At 51.8% G+C, this 18,496-nt stretch overlaps 1 protein-coding gene across 3 annotated transcripts in view; it reads right to left on the bottom strand.

The window, feature by feature from the left end:
- Window positions 1–3,117: 3,117 nt before the first annotated feature.
- AP3S2 (adaptor related protein complex 3 subunit sigma 2) overlaps window positions 3,118–18,496 on the bottom strand; it is a 57,690-nt gene continuing 42,311 nt past the window's right edge. For 2 of the 3 annotated variants that reach the window (XM_019460259.2, XM_019460260.2), the window contains 2 exons: window positions 8,862–8,969; window positions 3,118–7,128 (listed from right to left, as the gene is read on the bottom strand). In XM_019460259.2, coding sequence (XP_019315804.1) covers window positions 7,000–7,128; window positions 8,862–8,969 — 237 coding nt within the window. In that variant the 3' untranslated portion in view covers window positions 3,118–6,999. The remainder of the gene's footprint in view (window positions 7,129–8,861; window positions 8,970–18,496) is intronic. The other variant, XR_008416889.1, reaches the window with a different exon arrangement.

Below are 18,496 nucleotides of genomic sequence, written 5' to 3'. Positions count from 1 at the left end.
TTACTGGACAGTTGGTTGATTGTCAGACAGGATCTGAGACCGGTGGGCACTGGGGTCCCAGGGAGAGGGCTTAACCTGGGGGCTCTGATGGGGTGGGAACATTGGGGCTGTACCACCCGAGGCTCCAACCAGGGACATGGGTGGGGACTGCAGATCCCGAACAAAGGGGCCACCTCTGAGGTCACAGAGAGGCCAGGAGAACCTGGCCTGGCCTTGGGCCCGTGGCCTTTCTGGGGACACCAGCACCCGGAGCTGAGCAGGGCTGGGCTGATGGGGAGCCTGAAGGGCCTGATGGGGAACGCCCGCCCCGGGCTGTCAACCTGTGCCAGGCATGGCTCCACGCCAGGTAGCATCGCTGTGGCGTTTGCCCGTTTGGCACAGACAGTTTGAACCCAAGGGTTTCCTTCCAATCCTGTCACGTCACCGTGCCCTTTAAGCAGCTGACGGGTTGGTTGACATTTCTGAGGGCCCAGGAGGGCCTGGCTGCCGGAGAAGAGGCAGGTAGAGGCTGGGAAGTTGGGAAGAGGGTTTCAGCAGAGAACGCCCCGAGGTGCCCAGCCCGGCATCTGAGCGGGAGCACCTTCCTCAGGGTCCCGGGGGAGCAAGTCTCCGCACACCTCCCGGCCACACAAAGGAAGTTCCAGGAAAGCTGGCTTAGCAGCTGGCAACGCAAATCCTAGCCTGCCTGTTTGCCAAGCACTCCCCAGCAAGGAGCAATGACTTCCCAGCCTGTGCGTGTCGACATCTTTGGCCCACAGCTTCCTTGGGCCGGGCAGCCAGGGTGAGATCCCCTCGGCCCGCGGCCAGCTGGGGAGCCACCCGGAGGCTCGGGGAGGAGTCAAAAGGGCGCTGGGTGCCAATCGCTCAGGACCAAGGGGCTGGAGGAAAGCTCCCCACCCACGCTGCCCAGGGTAGCAGGAGCGGTCTCCGGCCATGGGAAGTGCCCTGGGTTCGTGGCTGCCCGTCGGCCTCCGGCTTCGCTGCCAGCTGGGGAGGGTCCAGAGACGGGGCGTGGGAAGGCCCCCTCCCACCGCACTGCCCCTGCTGGAGGAGGCAGGCGAAGGAGTGGCTGCCTCCCGGGTTCTCGCCTCTGTCGCCTCCGGAGTGGCCGGGTCCTTCCTGGGGGCAGAACCAACACGGACACCACCGGTAACACCCTCACTCTCAGTCTGGTACCTTCACTCTGGCCAATGCCTGAACCATGCCAGTTGGTCAAGATTTTGAGAACCACCTCAATCTGGGGGAACAATGAGAAATGGGCCTGGTCTTCCCCTATCCCTGAGAATCTACCTTCCTTCCTTCCCGTTTCAGCTGTGCCTTTATGTCCTGAGTTCGCACAGGGCATTCATTCTCAGCAATCCGGAAGACGACCCTCAAGCTGCCCTCCTGAAGCCACACCCACTCCCAGGAGGCAGGGGAGGGCACCCCTGTTCCCGAGTGTTCTCAGGAGGCCCCGCTGATGGCAGAGTTGGAAGAACAATGGGAGATTTGCCCTTGAGAAGGCCCAACGATCCCCTTTCTCAGGGAAGTGCTCCAGGACCCTGACTCTCAGGCAGGCCTGCCTCACCCCTACACGGACTCCCTCCACTGAGCCCCCTGCGTGTCTTTAATTCCCTGCTGACGGGGAAGGGAGTTCTGGCCGCACCTCCCACCCTTCAGGTTCCGGGATCTTCGCTTTCCAGACACTCCGCCACTTCCCCCGATTTATCCAGTTTTGGCGGCCTCGGGATGTGGGCCTGGGGCTCGCTGGTGGGGCCAGGCCAGCAGCCAGGGCCCTGCGAGGCCCACCTGGGCTCCCCTCCCAGCTTCCTGGATCTACCCTACTCCCTCTGTAAAAAGCCGCACGACGACGGTGGCCAGGTTCAGGGAGCCTCCGCGGTCTACACCAGTCCTCTCGTTAAACCTCACAAGTCCCCAAGGCAGGAAGGAGTTCCTGGTCCCTCTTTCTTTTTTTTTTTTTTTTTTTTTTTTTTAACATTTTATTTATCTTTGAGACAGGGAGAGCGTGAACGGGGGAGGGTCAGAGAGAGAGGGAGACACAGACTGAAACAGGCTCCAGGCTCCGAGCTGTCAGCACAGAGCCCAACGCGGGGCTCGAACTCACAGACTGTGAGATCATGACCTGAGCCGAAGTCGGACGCTCAACCGACTGAGCCACCCAGGCGCCCCTCCTGGTCCCTCTTTCGATGGCAGAGGACAGGGACCTTCCGAGGGCTCTGCACGTCTCACACTCTCACGTGACCACCTTGCAGTTCAAAAGCTCCACTTGGCTAGAACCGCCGAGTTCTCTGGTGGTGCTGCCTCACTGGAGGACAACTGTGAGCTCAGAGGCCACGTCTTCAGTTCCCAGCCCCTTGGCCTCTCCCTGACCTGAGGTTGCCCTGCTGTCTCCCCTCTCTTCCCTCGCCCGCAGGCTGTATCCTCACCCCTCCTGCCACTTCTGGGCTCCGGGGCTCACCCCACAGCTTCGAGCCGTCTCCTCTCCTGCCCACGCCCAGGCTCCCAGCTGGCTGGCGGACCTCAGCCCCCCGCCCCCGCTCCCCTCCGACTCTCCCCATCAGGCCCGTCTCATCCACACTCTGGGCCCCTCTTCCTCCCAAACCACTTCCTCCTCTTGAGGAACCCCCTCACTGGTCCTGCAGTCACTTGGGTTCCACGGTCATCAGCTTCGCCTCTCTCCTCTCCCTCGGCCTCCACAGGCCATCACCGGGTCGCTCCCCTCCTGCTGCTCCCAATACCATTGCCCTGGTTCTCCTTCCCAGAGGGCAGAGCGCGGGGCCCGGGAAAGCCTCCACCGGCCGCTCATTCAACACTTCTTTATTGAGAGCACGCACCAGGCGTTGTCCCCACCGCGTGGAGCGAGACAACGCCCGCCCGTGGGGGCACTCATCCTAGCGGGGACAGATAGTAACTTCGATCCAAACGTACATCAGGTCGGAGTGCCCTGAAAACAGGAAAAGCAGAGCTGGGATAGGTATGCCCAAGCAGGGGGGCTCCTTGATGCGGGGTGGTCTGGGAGGCCCTCCTCCGTCCAGAGGGTGGCATGGCTGCAGAGGGCCGAGGCCAGTCACCGAGGTCAAAAGGAACGTAACTCTCTGAGGAAGAGCACACCGTCAGTTTGGTAATAAAAACCCAGGGACTTTATTTCTTAATCCTTTCAACTGGAAACACTTGTTGCCACGGGGTCGGGGGGTAACTTGGTGGTCTGTGGGAACACGGTGGGAATCTGGCTGAACAGGCTTCTGTTATCTTAAATTTTGAACTACATGAATGTACTTCCTTTTTAAAACATTAACTCGTTGAATAGGAAAGAACGTACCCAGTCTTTTGGAAAAGATTAATTATTCTCGTGGAACTATTTCCCTAGAGAGGGCCTGTCTGCATCTCTGGCAGCCGCTGCCAGGTCAGAGCAGACGGGAGCCCTGCCGCACTCCCGAGAGGGCAAAGCGACGTGAGCAGGGTCCTCAGCGCAGCGAGACAGGTGCCCCTAGGAGACCAGGTAGAGGACAGGGAAGGCTGAAGAGCAGGGTCCTCGCTGGGAGCCGACAACGCCCTGGTCTCTCATTCGTAAGTGGCTCTCCATCTTGGCTGTCACGTTCACCCCGATTTTTATCATCAGGCGCCACTGATGCATCCTATTTGGAAAGCCACGGACGGACGGCTACACGAAGGAAACGCCCTACTAAAGACCGGTCCACCAGACAGGATTTAGCCGGCGCGCTCCCGTGGTTTTGGGTGGAGCTGGGGCCAGAGAGCGCTTCGCTAGTGTGGCTCCGTGGAGGTGGCGGCGAGGAAGGGCCGGCTTTGTAAGGGGCGGAGGCCTGAATAACAGGGGCTTGAGAAGCCTCAAGAGATCCCGAATTAATCCTCATGTGACAAGCACACGGCCGTGTAGGCCAAGAGGACAGGCAGATAATGTGACCTGTGGATGAATGTCTGCGTCCTTCAGATTCCTACGTTGAAATCTAATCCCCAGTGGGATGGTATCTGGGGCGGGGGGGGGGGGGGGGGGCGCCTTTGGGAGGTGATTAGATTTGGATGGGGTCGTGGGGTGGAGCCCCCATGATGGGACTGGCACCCTTATAAGGGGATGAAGAGCAAAGAGCCTTCTCTCTCCGCCATGTGAGGACAGAGCAAGAAGATGGCAGCCTGTGAAACAGGAAGCAGGTTCTCAGAGACATCAAATCTGCTGGCACCTCGATCTTGATCAGACTGCAGAAATGTGAGAAATGTTAAGCCACCAGCCAGTCTTTTTGTTACAGCAGCTTGCACAAGGGCTGTTTGGAGCATGGCCCAGCGGGGCACGACGGAGGCTGCCGGGGGTGGCAAATGGGTTCTTGTCCTTTAACTATTCCACAGAACAGCCACCAACTCCGGTCACTACAGATTCAGGCTTCCAGTCGCTCAATCTGGGCACTCCGGGGTCCTCGGCGGAGACAATGGCAGGAGCTGAGCCTCAGATCTCTCCGTCTTCGGTGCCTAGGACTGAGCCTGGCACACACCAGGCGCTTACAAACTGCGCAACAGAATTTTTGGTTTTAATTACGGGCCGTGAGCCCTGGAAACCCAGTATTCTGTTCCACTTCAGGAAACCCTCAGCATCAATCATCCAGGACCAAGGACTCTCAAATTTAGGCCCAGTCCCTATTTTCCTAACTGAATCTCTCAGCTGCAGTATCTGTATCTTTCTTCAAAAACAGCATACGATTTCCTCTTATTAAAACAACAACAAAAAAAGTTTATGGCTTTGCTCGAAGCACGCAAGAGAGCTAGCTGGATTTGCAGACAACCTCGAGTGGCTAACGAACGATTACCGTGGCTTGTCCAAGGGATGGACTTTTGCAAATAAAAAACCAGGCTGAAGTTTCAGGCCATTTTTTTAGAAGCAGCTTCAGGGGTAAGGATGGGATGCTCACTGGGTGGAGTCTCCGGGACCAGTCAGTGGTCTGTGGGAGGAGAGCTGAAACCAGAAAACATCGGTTTCTGACAGGTAGACATTCGAAGGCCGTCCTGGGAAATCCGGGCCAGACAGGTGCCCTGCACTGATGCATTAAACCACAACACAAATACGTAAACTCCAGAGAAATGACCAGGTTCTAGCTTCATGACCCTCAGCACAACACTTAATACTCTGGGCTGCTCATCAGCTCTCCGAAAGCCTCCAGCTTTCGCCCTCTGAGGACGTCGTCACTGGCCCCCTTAGCAAACCAGGTTTGGTTTCATCAGGGTTTGTGAGAGGCTACTAACCTCTCTGGGACTCAGTTTCCTTTTCTAGAACAAAGAGGATAAAATTGGAAGAAGCCGTCTTGAGCAGTGAAAGAAAACGGACTTTGGACTTAGGCAGGTAAGTCTCAATTCTCAGCCCCGTGCGACGCACAGCAGGTTACTCGACCTGTCTCTTACTGTCCCTGCGGAATGGGGACGATGATGCCTGCTGTAAGGCTGTAAGGCCTGTGGGAAGGTCCTGCTCACACCGCCTCACATCCGTGCTCCTCCTTTCTTATTCCACACTTAGCAAACGTGAGAGAGGGACACGGACGTGCTGAAGCGTCTGTTACAGAAATCCCAAACCCTTCAAAAGAATGCTATCAGACCTTCCTCTCCCTCTTTGGACAGAGGGCCTCCTTCTGATCGCCCGCCCGTCCCGGAGGCTACCGGGGAGGGTCTGCCCGAGTGAGCACAGGAGGCTGTGGGGAGCAGAGGGCACCAAGCACGGGAGCACCGCGGTCCTGGGGGCGGGGGCGGGGGGGGGGGGGGGCACCATCTCAGACGGGCTCTGCAGCGGCAGCAGGACATTGGAGCGGTCCGGGGCCCCCCCGCTGGCAGGCACAGGAAGCCCACTGGCTGGGAGACGTCGCCGTGGTGACGCAGCGAGCTCCCTAACCCCGGGGCAGCGCGGCAAGAGGCACTACTAGGAGGAGCAGTTTTAGCTCGTTAACCACAGAAAGACACTCATCACACGTAAACATTTACAAGTTTCCGAAGCCAACCGTGGGAGGATGTCACCTGGGGGGAACAGGGAGGGGCTCCTCCCACAGTGGGGACAAGACACCGCAGAGCCACGGGTCTCAGCACACTTCCTGTGTCCCCAGTCTTCCCAGTGCCCGTTCTAGAACCAGTGATCCCAGCTCTCGTGCTCCACAGGCTGGTGCAGGCAGCAGTGGCTCTCCCGTATGGAGAAAACCCGTCACTTCTAACACAGCAACTGACCGTCTGCTCATCAGAAGAATGTATTTTAAACCTGGAAAGAGTCATAATTCTGAGACGTTTCACATGTTGTCAGCTTTACCTTCCACAGACATGGGCCTCTCTCCTTTGCTGAGGGACCCTCGGGCTGTGCCGGAGACATGGCCGTGGGGAAGGGGGCGTTCTCCCTATCAGCATGCACCAGGTTCGTGGTTTGGATGGCGCCCTGTGCAAGGACTGTGGCGGTGGGGGACGTGTTCTGGGGGCGGGGTAACCAGCAAGCTTGCCTACACAGTACAGCCAGAAGGCAACTCTGGGTTCTCATAAAACTCTGCCCTTCTCTGCCACTCACCGCATCCCCTAAGGGTCGGCCCTTCACTAGCTATGGCATCTCACCAGCAAAAGTGAACGCTATAGGACCGCGGAAGCCTCGTGGTACTAAGGAGAAAGACTCTCGTCAGACAATATCCTGGTGGCGGGTTCTAGGAAGCAGGAGGGCCCCAGTACAGCGCCCAGTCCCTGGAAGCGGCTACACGTGGGAGGTAAAGGTACGAGTGGCTGGGGCACGCTGACCCCACGGAGGCCAGGGGCCCCCCTCACGTCTGCGGTGGCTACACGTTTCAGAGGCCGGCAAGTCGGCACAGGTGAGAACCGAGCACATGCTTAGCGGTGAACCCAGGGCTCCCCCCACCCCCGACTCCACGGCAGCGAGGGTCAGGGCCCGGGGCTCGACCCTTCTAAGGCTCAGAGTGCGTTCTGTGGCAGGACTGGCTTGGCTGGTTTCAAGGGCTCCAGTTCGGTAGTCGTGGACCCTCAGACAAACTGGGACAGGTTGGGGACTTTGATGTTGAGATCACCAATGTTGATGTTCCGAGGAATCTCCGGCAGATTGATGTTTTTCACAGCGGACACGGCCCGGGCGGGGGCTGCTGACAGGCCACCCTGAGGAGACACGAGAGGGGGCATGAGACAAACGCTCGGTGTCATCTGCTTAACGCTTAAAAACACAAGTGACGGAGACCGGAAAGTGTCCACACCGAGCACACACAACACACGTTTTGATTTTTCCTCCTTATTCCTCAAAGGTATGGCCAACGCAGCAATCCTGAGGTGGGACGGGGGCTCTGGGACAGGGGCTCCACAGCGTGCGCTCCCGAAGGGGTGGTGGCTCAGGCGGGGTGCTAGCCCCCGCACCTAACAGTGCCTGGCACGCAGCAGGCGCTCAGTCCACGCTTGCCGGAATAACCGGAGACGGTTTGACCACGTCATACTCTGTGTCAGGGGCACTTTTCAGACTACAAAACAAAGCCCTTCCCCGAAGAGCCTGAACACTCTTAGAAGCGGGTGCAGTCACAGGGAAACGCGTACGAGAAAAAGGAAAGTCCGTTTAGGGCAGCTGCCTGCCAACTATCAACGTGAGATGGGAAAGAGCTGGCTTTGGAAATGTCACGTGGCAGCAAGATGGGCGGAAGGACCCGTGGAAGGTCTGACACACCCGCAGCCACGGAAGGACTGTGACAAACACAGAGATGAGGGGCGCTCCCCGCTGGCTCGCCCCCAGTGGGCAGAGAAGGGGAGAAGCCGACGAGACTCCCAGAACCCCGTCCTCCTTACTGACTGTCGGGACACCGACTCCAGTCCCGCTCTCGCCCAGCACGTCTCCATTCTTCCTGTTTCCAAACCCCTTGCCTGTGACTCACTCACTATTCCCGGAAGCTCCCTGGCCTGTGTCACTAAAGGACCGTGGTGCCGCTCCAGTGGTAGTCTGGCGGAGCTTCGTCAGCAGGGCCACCAGTCCTCACATACAGGAATTCTTGGCTCTTTGCAAGGTCAAGTTCCATCACAAGAAGGAATGAAGCTCTCAAAGACACTCAGATAATTAAAATTCTCTTCCTGCCGCGTATGAAGGTGTAGGCCTGTAGCCTCTATGCTGCTCTCCGGCTAGGCTGACGGAGGTGATAGAGAAACCTCAGGGGGGTAGGACAGAATCTACCGTGAGCGGTTTTTGTTTAAGTTTTAAGTAATCTCTACCCCCAGCGTGGGGCTCAAACTCACGACCCTGAGACCGAGAGTCTCATGCTCCAACTGAGCCAGCCAGGTGCCCCTAGTGGGAGCGTTTGTATCAAGCCCAGCACTGTGTGGGGGTGGGCTGGGGTATGTTGTTTGTAAACCCAGCCCAAATTCTGTCCTAGCTGAGTACAGGGCTAACTGGAAATAAGGGAACTGGCAGGTCGGAGGTTTGAAAGATACCACGAGAAATGGCCGCTGGGAGAGCAGACTCCTGGAGCACTGGAAAACCACAATGGGACCAGAGACAGGGATTCTGGGTCCCTCCAAGGAACGTGTACCTTTGAAAGGAGGAATTACAAACTACAGGCACCGGCCAGAGTCCCCCAAGCCAGGAGGCGTCTGTCTTTGTGGGCCATCTGGCTTTTCCGTTCACACTCTTAGCCTATTCTTACATGTTTTAATTTTCAGGGCTGGCCTTCCAATCAGCGGGCCTTCCAATCAGTTTCGATGGACTCAAGGAAGAAAGAAGAGGCGTATACACATTGCTAAAGTTCCCCAGCAACACAAACCGACACATGCATCCCTTTCTCCTTCTGCCCCGGTCTTCTCGAACCGGGTCTTCTCGAGCCGAACTGGCTGGGGCAGAAGTACAGCGGTGTACTCACCTCGGATTTCTCCAGCCTGTTTTGAGCTTCGATCTGAGCCACGATTTCATTCATGTTGGTTTCCAACACCATCCCACCCATCACCACCTCCTGAAGGATGTAGTGCACCTGAAGGGGAAGCGGGAACGAGAAGGGTTGGAGCACCCTGCGGTAGTCGGGGTGTGGCCCAAACAGAAACCCCGCGGGCTCTCCTGCACCAGCAGAGCGGCTGGACCCGACACCAGCTCCTGATTCCCAAGACACCTAAGCCCGAGTCCTCCACCCCTCACGTGAGACCACAGGGGTGGCCCCCGCGTCTCGGCACACCGTCACGCGAACCTCTTCCGTGAGCAGCTCATTCCGTAGCTCTTTCCCACCTGCTGGCCACACTCTGGGCGGGAAGGTGGTAGCTGAGAGCACAGGCTCTGAAGTCACACAGGTTAAGCTGGGTGACTTTGGGCGAACTATCCTTTCTGTTCCCCAGCCTCCTTCCAGAACTCTGGTGAGGACTGAGATAACCTCTACCAAACACCCAGCCTGCCCCACACCGGGTTCTAAATGAATCAGGATGGCGCTCATTGCTGCTCTCGGCAGCAGCACCGCTGACGGACGCACACTCGGTCACTGCAGGGGCAGAGGGACAATCCCTGCCCAAGCACATCCCGCGTGAAATGCGACGTCTCCCGGGCTTCCTAAGATAGGCCCTCCAGCCCGTGTTACGCTGGTGGCAAAACAGGCCCGCGCCTTCGTACCTGTCCTTATCCCTTTCTTACAGCTGGGATGAGAAACTGGGTTCTCTAGGCCCTGACCACCTTGTCGGCATTGGCTCCGGCCTCTCGCATAAATCTGCCTTTCCAGGCAGATCCAGGGGCTCTGCAGACCCACCACCGGCAGAATTGCTTCCTCCGGTGCCTTTCACCCGAAGTCCTTCTTCCCACTTCTCTGATGTCAGAGACCAGCTCGGTCCTCCCACCGTCTCAGTGAATCTCTCTGGTCTCTCTAGCTGCCCTCTTCCTTCCCGGGCTGTTGATCTGGTGCCTAATTAACAATAGAAGGTGGCACCTCGAAGGCCATGTTGACAGGATCTGATTTGAAAGAAGTGCCACCCCTTACACACCCCAGCAGACACCTCTGACCGACCCTCTGGGGGTTTCTATGGCAGCTCGCTCGCTACCGTGGGGTGCAGTGTTTGAGTCAGCACAGAGGCTCAGTCAGTGCAACGGTCAAGTACACGGAGATTCAGTTTTGCTGAGGAGGGCTGGCTGGATGGAACCCGAGCGCACACGTGAGCCTGGTGCCCAGAGGAGTATTCACACTGAACCTAGTGACGAGGTCGTCTGGGTCTAAAGTTTGAGCACTATTGCCACTTGGGGCCGGATAATTTTCTGTGTGTGTGGGGGGGGGGGTGTCCTGTGCACGGTAGCCTGTTTAACAGTACCCCTGGGCTGTGCTCATTCGATCCCAGGAGCACCCCACCAGCTGTGGCCACCAAAAATGTCTCCTGGTGAAACCGCCCCCAGTTGAGACCCACTGGTCTAGCGTCTAGACTGGAGCATGGAGGAGGTGAGGCCAATTTACTCTGTGGGCAATGAAGAGTCAAGATAAAAGACGTGTCTGTCTGTGTGCTTGTGCACATGCATGTTGGACGCGTGAAGTTCTCGGGCATATTAGTTCTTCATATTTTGCCCATGGAGGGAGAGAGCATAAGAACGTGTGTTTTACGTACAAATAAAGTATATTCACTTACACTGAGTTTTATTAACCACTTTCCTGTCTATACATACACACTCATGTGGCATTCTTAAATTTTATACAAGAGGAATCATTTCATTATTTAAATGCAAATGGGGATTTAATGGTAAAATTTTCATATTTAGATAATTTACAAAATGTTAAATGCTACTGGTCTTAAAATTATTCATTGTTATACTTCCCCATCAAGAAATTAGCTTCTGGGGGCTCCTGGGTGGCTCAGGCAGTTAAGCATCTGAGTCCTGATTTTGGCTCAGGTCATGTATTCACAGTTGTGAGACTGAGCCCCACATTGGACTCTGTGCTGAGCATGGAGCTTGGGATTCTCTCTCTCTCTCTCTCTCTCTCTCTCTCTCTCTCTCCCCCCCCCCCCCGTCCCTCCCCAGCTTCCCAGCTTGCACTCGAGCGCTCCCTCTCAAAAGGAAAAAAAAAAAGAAGAAGAAATCAACCTCTGAAAACATTCTCATGGCTCCTCAAAATATTTTAAGCAACAGAATAACCATATAATCAAACAATTCCGCACCTGCATTTATACTTAAGAGATATAAACCAAGGATTCAAAAAGACATTTCTATACCTATCTTCATAGCAGCATTATTCACAGAATAACCAAAAGGTAGAAGCAGCCCACGTGCCCATCGATGGATGGATGGATAAATGTGATACAGACATACAAAGGAATATTATTCAGCCTTAAAAAGGCAGGACACTCAGACACATGCTGCGACACGGATAAACCTCGAAGCCATTACGCTAAGTGAAATGAGCCAGAATTAAAAGGACGAATACGGTACGATTTCTTTCTGTGAAGTACCCGTGGCCAAAATCAGAGGTAGAAGTGGAAACCTGGTGGCTGGAGTTGAGGGAGGAGGGGACGCCTGTTGTTTAATGCGAAACCAGTTTCAGTTTTGCAAGATGAAGAGAGTTCCCGAGAAGGGCTGCACGATCGTGTGGATGCACTTAGCACGACTCAAGTGTACACTTAGAGATGAAGATGGAAAGCTTTACGTTACGTAAAATTCACAACTGAAAAAACAAAATACAAGTGTCCACACCAGGACGCCTAGTGTTTTATTCTGTTGTTTAATGAGCTCCTTCATGGCAGGAAGTAGTATTTGTTGAGCGTCTCCACTATGATAAGCACTTTACATGGTTCTTACTTTAAGTTTATGTATCGGTGTGTAACATCGTAATATCTGGGGCGCCTGGGTGGCTCAGTCATGATCTCATGGTTCGTGAGTTTGAGCCCCATGTTGGGCTCTGTGCTGACAGGTCAGAGCCTGGGGCCTGCTTCCGATTCTGTGTGTGTGTCTCTCTCTCTGCCCCTCCCCTGCTCGCACTCTGTCTCTTTCTTTCTCTCTCTAAAATGAAGAAACGTTAAAAAAAAAATGTAGTAATATCCATCTGAGGTAGGTAATATAATCTTCATTTTAATCTTCATCTGAGGTAGGTAATATAATCTTCATTTTATATATGAGGGAACTGACACATGGAAAAGGCAATGAACTATTCCAATGTCACATGTCTGAGTAGCAGAACAGAGCACCGAGTCCGGGCCCGTCTGACTCCAGAGTTCATGTTCGGCACCCTTTCCGCCACGGTTCCTCTGAGTCCCAAGCTGTGTCTTCTACCTGCTCATCCCTCACTCCTGGTCCATATGGAATCATTTTCAGACTTTCCTTTGGTGTGTCAAAGATTTTGCATGAATTCTTTTGTGCTTCGTCCTCAAGGCCTAGTGAGCCGCAGGCATGCTGACTGAATGAAAAGGCTTTTCCTAAGCCTGAGCAGCATATTCCTGGGGCTTTAGGTGCTTAGAAGATGGATGGCAGTGTGGTGATGGAGTCCTGATGGAGAAGGTAGTAAAAGGCCACTAGCAGCTGGATAGCATATGTTAAGACTTCTGATGCGAATATGGTATCATGAAGTCATAATTCTAAGATGCTATTCAAGATGTGTTCCAAGTGCAAAAAAGGAGAAATAAATAAAAACGCAAACTCCATTTTTAACAAAACTGGAAGACAACCCAAATCCCAGACCCTAAAACAGCTAGAAAAGCTGTCAAAAGCAAGGAGTTCGAGCAAGGCTCCTTTCCTTAGAGAAAGAAAAGAAAGGATACTACAGAGAGGGAACATGGGAGCTGGAGAGAAAGATCTGCCAAAATATACTGCCTGTGGGTAAAGGACACTCGCTCTGGGACCAAACAGATTCCTTGCTGGGGAGGCAGGAACGTCTGTGGACCTGGAGCGGGAAGCAGAGGAGAAACCACCACAAACGAGCCGTATTCGCTTCACAAGTTCAGCTTCATGGTGGCGTCCGCATCGTGGAAAAGTCTGCAGGAGCCTCGCTCTACTGGCTGGACGGAGATACAGGGTAAATGAACTCACCCCAAACCCTAGATCAGGAGAATGACTGCAGTCAGCCTGGAATTCAGACTTGGGACCTCCTCTAAACAAGCATCCTGCAAATAGCTAGTCCCTGAGAAACTCACCTGCTCGAAGAGGACTTGTAAGAATGAAATCTACACCGGATGTATACAAAGATACAACAAGAACAAAATTTGGAAAGAAACAGGAAAACCAAAAAGCAGACTAGGACTGTGCACTGGGAAACCGCCGCCACGGAGGAAACGAATGACAGTAAAATCTTTTTGCCAAACTGAAAAAAAGCAAACAGTGAAGCGAGAGCTCAGGGCAGAAGAGCAGGCACTTGTGGGAGGGGTGGGGAGGCGGCAACAAGAGAAGACCTCGCGGGAACCGCTGGGGGAGAAGTGGAAGGAAACAGTATGGATATGAAGGTAAAGCTGGAAAGAAGCAAAGGGAGAAGAGACACTGCCGAAAGCATGGTAAGGAACAGAAAGGAGGGAGATGGAAAAAAGCAGGTACAATGAAACAGAAAAGGGGTTAAAAGGAATAGAGAAAAAGGAGAGTTAGAGAAGCCAGCAAAGGACATGCAGCGGATGTATCAAGGGAAACCAGGATGCGGAGCAAACACATAGGAAAAGAGGTGTTCATAAAGATTATGTGAAAGTATGATTCAAGAGGTTTCTGAAACGAAAGAGGGTCCACATACTGCAAGGCCACACTGTATCCTGGGGAAAACTGACCCACTACGGTCAACGCCAAGACAGACCCTGAGGGTAACATTTCCAGATTTTTGCAACGAGGCAAAAAGATCAAATTATTTAAGAGAGGGGCAAAATCTTGAAAATTTCCACAGTAAAATCCAACGCTAGCAGAAAAAGATGTAATACCTACAAAATTCCCAAAGAGAGAAAGTGTAATCCAAGAATTTATACCAGTCAAGAGTAACAGAATAGGAAAAACCCTGTTCCTATGAGTCTGTCTTGAGAAACTGCCAGCCAAGGGGTGATGGCAGAGAGACTGGCGTTGAGCACCGAGTCCGCTTACAGGGAGGACTGAGGTTAAAGTGGGATTAGAGCGACAACAGAGGCCAAGGCTATGTGCCTGACAATGAAGGAAAGTTACAGCCAGCAGAAAGTCAGGAAGACAAAGTTGGGGGAAGGAAGGAGGTACAAGAACCCTGACTTCCTCACTCTCAATAACTGAGAGTCAATGGGTATCCTTGAAAACCAACAACTCATGTAATGAAGATCTAGTTATTATGACTTTTATTGTGATCCCCCCCAACCCCTGCCGTATCCAAGCCCAGAGTCACTTGCTATAAACAATACTTTGAGAGCCACCAAACTAATGATTTGGGGCCAGTAAGATCTTTGCTGCTGACCAGAGTTCTGTGCCACTCTTCTTGCATAAAATTCACCCATAATGCATCACCTACAACTTCCAGTTTCTCTGAAGTACAGGGAGAACTCAGACTCCTGTGAAACAGTAAGTACAGATTGCTTCTAGATTTTTCGGAGCCTCCATCTCTACCTTCTATATTTATCTTTGCCCAAACCTGATTCAACTTCATTTCCTTTTTGAAGTAACTTACCTTTCCAAAGCATTCACCTTGGTTTTCAGAGAACAATTCTCTTTTCTCATTACGGTTTATCTGTATATGATTCAGTTATATAATTACAATATCAGTTTGACTGGCATCAACAGGTCTAAAAATATCACAGCTGACCTTTGGTCAGCACAGTGACTCATGTGCTGTAGATGAGCAGAGAGTGAGCCACGAAGGGTCAGCCTGCCAGCTGCCCTCGTTCATCTGACAAGTCCATGAAGACCCCTTGCACTGAACGTGAAGTGCGCCATGAAAGACGAGTAACGTTTCTGCCAGAGGAAACACAGGGGATGTGAGAAAGTTCGAGGTTGCTAAGCCCGGGTGTATAGAGAACGCAGCATATGTGCATATGTGCAACTTAAGAAACAAAACAAGCGAACAAGGGAAAAAAGAGACAGACAAAAAACCAGACTCTTAAAAACGGGGAATAAACTGGTGGTTGCCAGAGGGGAGGCTGGTAGCGGGAGGGGTGGAAGAGATAAAGGGGACCAAGAGTACACTTATCGTGGTGAGCACTAAGAAACGTACACGATCGCTGAATCAATATATTGTACAACTGGAACTAATATAACGCCATATTGTTAATTATACTTGAACAAAAAAGGAAGAAGAATCAATACCAAACTCATGCACCTAAAAAAACTACATACAGTCAGATCACAAAGAATTAAATGACAAGAGTTAACTGATGGACTGACCTCAAGGATGCCAGCAGAAGTGGAGGTGAGGTCCTCAGAGAACACTGTGAGTTAAAAGTACCAAACCAACAAAGTGGAGGTGGGGGGGAAAGGAAGTCTGAAATCGAAGTCACATAGGGGCGGTAAGAAGCACAACAGAAGAAAGCAAAGAAGTAAAGGTCCTCAAGAGTCCTAACCCAGCCTAACATCATGTGCACTGAACAAACATGAATTATCAAGTAATTACATACTTGATATAATTATAATTCCTTGATAATTCATAGCTTTCTATTTCGGCAACCATCTAAAACGACGACAATAGCAAGATTCATTCAGAAGGACCAGTAAGAGAATCGAAACAAAAACACTACTGACTTCTTAGTTCTCGGCAAATCCAACGGTAAGCTGATCTAAGAATAATCACATCAAGGAACAGTTTCATCTGACCATAAAGATTAAGATAACCCCAATAAACCAATAGGTCAACTTGATGTAACGGGGAGGCAACAGAGAAAATACTTTGGGTGACGAATCTGAAATCTTAACAGGTAAAATGCTGGGTAGAAACATATATTACAAGATCAAAGAGACATAAACTTATGGCCACACTTTAGTGAGCCAAAGGTTGGTGTTTATATTTGTCTTATTTAAAATCTTCTCTTAAAATCTCTCAAAACAATCAAAAAATAAAATACAGTTGACCCTTCAACACCACGGGTTTGAGCTACGTGGGTCCACTTATATACAGATTTTTTTTGATAAATACAGTCCAGCACTACAAATGTATTTTCTCTTCCTTATGATTTTTTGAATTATTTTTAGTTTTAAAAATGTTTATTTATTTTTGAGAGACAGCGTATGTGTGAGTGAGCAGGGAAGGGGCAGAGAGAGAGGGGGACAGAGGATCTGAAGCGGGCTGTTCAGATGCTCAACCGAGTGAGCTACCCAGATGCCCCTTCCCTTATGATTTTAAGAGCACTTTCTCTCCTGTGGCTTGTTTTATTTGAATAATACAGTATAGAATACACATAACATACAAAATATGCTTTAATCAGCTGTTTATGTTACTGGTAAGGCTTCTGTCAACAGAAGGCTATTAGTAGTTAAGTTACTGGGGGGAATCAAAAGTTGTATGTGGACTCTGACGCTGGGGGTCGGTGCCCCCAACCCTGTGTTGTTCAAGAATAAACGGTAAACACCAGAATAACGTCTGTTCCTCTGAAGGCAATCTAACCTGCTATCAAGCTTCCATACTATGCTCCCGACACATCTGGGCAGCTGTCTTCCTTTCATTTTTCTCTTCTAGGAAGCTGGCACATTGTCCCCCCTCCCCTGAAGATACCTGCTTCTATAACTGGATCCTCTGGGCATGTAACTGGGCCTAACTGTTCTTTTCTATCAGTATAAGTTAACTGAGACCTTCCCCATCTCATCCCCATCTCACTCCCCAGAGGTAATAATGAGTATGTTGGGGCGCCTGGGTGGCTCAGTCCACTTGAGTGGCCAACTTCGGCTCAGGCCATGAGTTCGAGTGCCACACTGGGCTTGTTGTTGTCAGCCTGTCAGTGCAGAGCCTGCTTCGGATCCTCTGTCCCCCTCTCTCTACCCCTCCCCCACTTGCGTCCTCCCATAAATAAAGTAATAAAATAAAATAAAATAAATAAAAAGTAATGAGCGTCCTGATCAGGATGGGGACCTACAAGTTTGCGGCTCGTAAGGCTCCCCCGGAAGCTTTTCCGCGACCCAGTTTAATAGATGAAACAGGAAGAACAAATCTGGTGCATGCTGAGGACTCAACGGTGCTTAGGTAAAGCCTGGGGACTCCTAGAAAGCGTGACTCTCCTGTTCTGAAGAGCCGGAGTCAGAGGTTCTGGGCCAACAAAGGCCTGGCCAGCAGTTCCACTGTGAAGATGCACAGAAAGGGGAAAATGACACCGGGAGGCATCAGAGGAGAGTTTAATGACTGTCGAACCTGCTGGGATTCCCTGAAGGAAAAGAAAGCCTTTCTCAAACTGGAACAAGGGCTTGCACCGCCACCGATGCTGCTGAGATCTAATCCTAACCCTGATTACCTTCTACCATTCTTTACGCTGATCCTGTTAAGTTCTGTAAAAATCAGAGACATTCTTCCAGAATTGGAGGTGAATACCCACAGCCAAGGGCAAGTAAGCTCAAGAAAGGCTAAGACAATCCCCCTCTTCTGAGACAGAGTACTGCGGCCTGCAGGCACTTCTCCTGAGGTCCTTCATGTGGTGTGTTGTCATATGTTTTACTTGTCCGACCGTGATTTTCCTTGAGGACAGATCTATGTCACACTCACCTCTGGGTCTCCAGTGCCAAGCACGGTGCTTGGTAACAGCTCAACCTTCCTAAGGCCAGCTGAATGGATGAGAGCAGCTCGTCTAGTTCAAAAGCTCTGATCCCGAGGACACACACACAGGTCTGGCTTCCCATCCTGGCACCAAGAAACTAGTGCTACGCCCAGGACACAGAGTTAACCTCTACGGATAAGGGTGGGTTACAATAAACTTGCTAGTTTCGTGTCAGGATCGGGAGTCGAAGAGGGAACGTAAAAGTGTCACTTCAAGGACAGAGATGCTCCCTAGGACACAGCTCTGGAATTGCTGGGGAGGGAGGCAAATCAGTTTCGACAACCCTATCCAAGGACAGAGGATTCCAGGATCTTCAAGAGTACTAGTCTTGGTTATGTTTCTCACTGAGGTTAACAAAGTTCTGAATCCAAGCCCAGGTCAACGGAGACTATCGCTAAAACCAAACTGATCTGGAGCCTGAAGATAACAAACAAGACATTACTTTTTCCTCTAGTAAAAACACACAGTCGCTAGACCTCAAACTGGCCGTATTCCATAAATTTAAGTATGAAACTTACGATTATTTTTTCATAGATACAATAAGTAAGGTTCTCATGCTAGCAGCCCACAGCTAAAGCTGACTTTAATCCATAATGCTACCGGGGTGCCTGGGTGGCTCAGTCAGTTAAGCGTCCGACTTCAGCTCAGGTCATGATCTCATGGCTCGTAGGTTCGAGCCCCGCATCAGGCTCTGTGCTGACAGCTTAGAGCCTGGAGCCTGCTTTGGAATCTGTGTCTCCCTCTCTCTGCCCCTCCCCCACTCACACTCTCTGTCTCTCTCAAAAATAAATAAACGTTAAAAAAAAATCTTAAAAAAAAATCCATAATGGTACCTAGAATGTGGTACCACTGAGCACCCCTGCATCTGTATCTGCCATGAATAATA

The sequence above is a fragment of the Panthera pardus genome, unplaced genomic scaffold (genome assembly GCF_024362965.1).
Source record: "Panthera pardus isolate Hobbes unplaced genomic scaffold, ASM2436296v1 HiC_scaffold_23, whole genome shotgun sequence".
NCBI lineage: Eukaryota > Metazoa > Chordata > Mammalia > Carnivora > Felidae > Panthera > Panthera pardus.
Note: the sequence above shows the minus strand (reverse complement) of the source record. Positions and strands in the feature narration are given on the sequence as shown.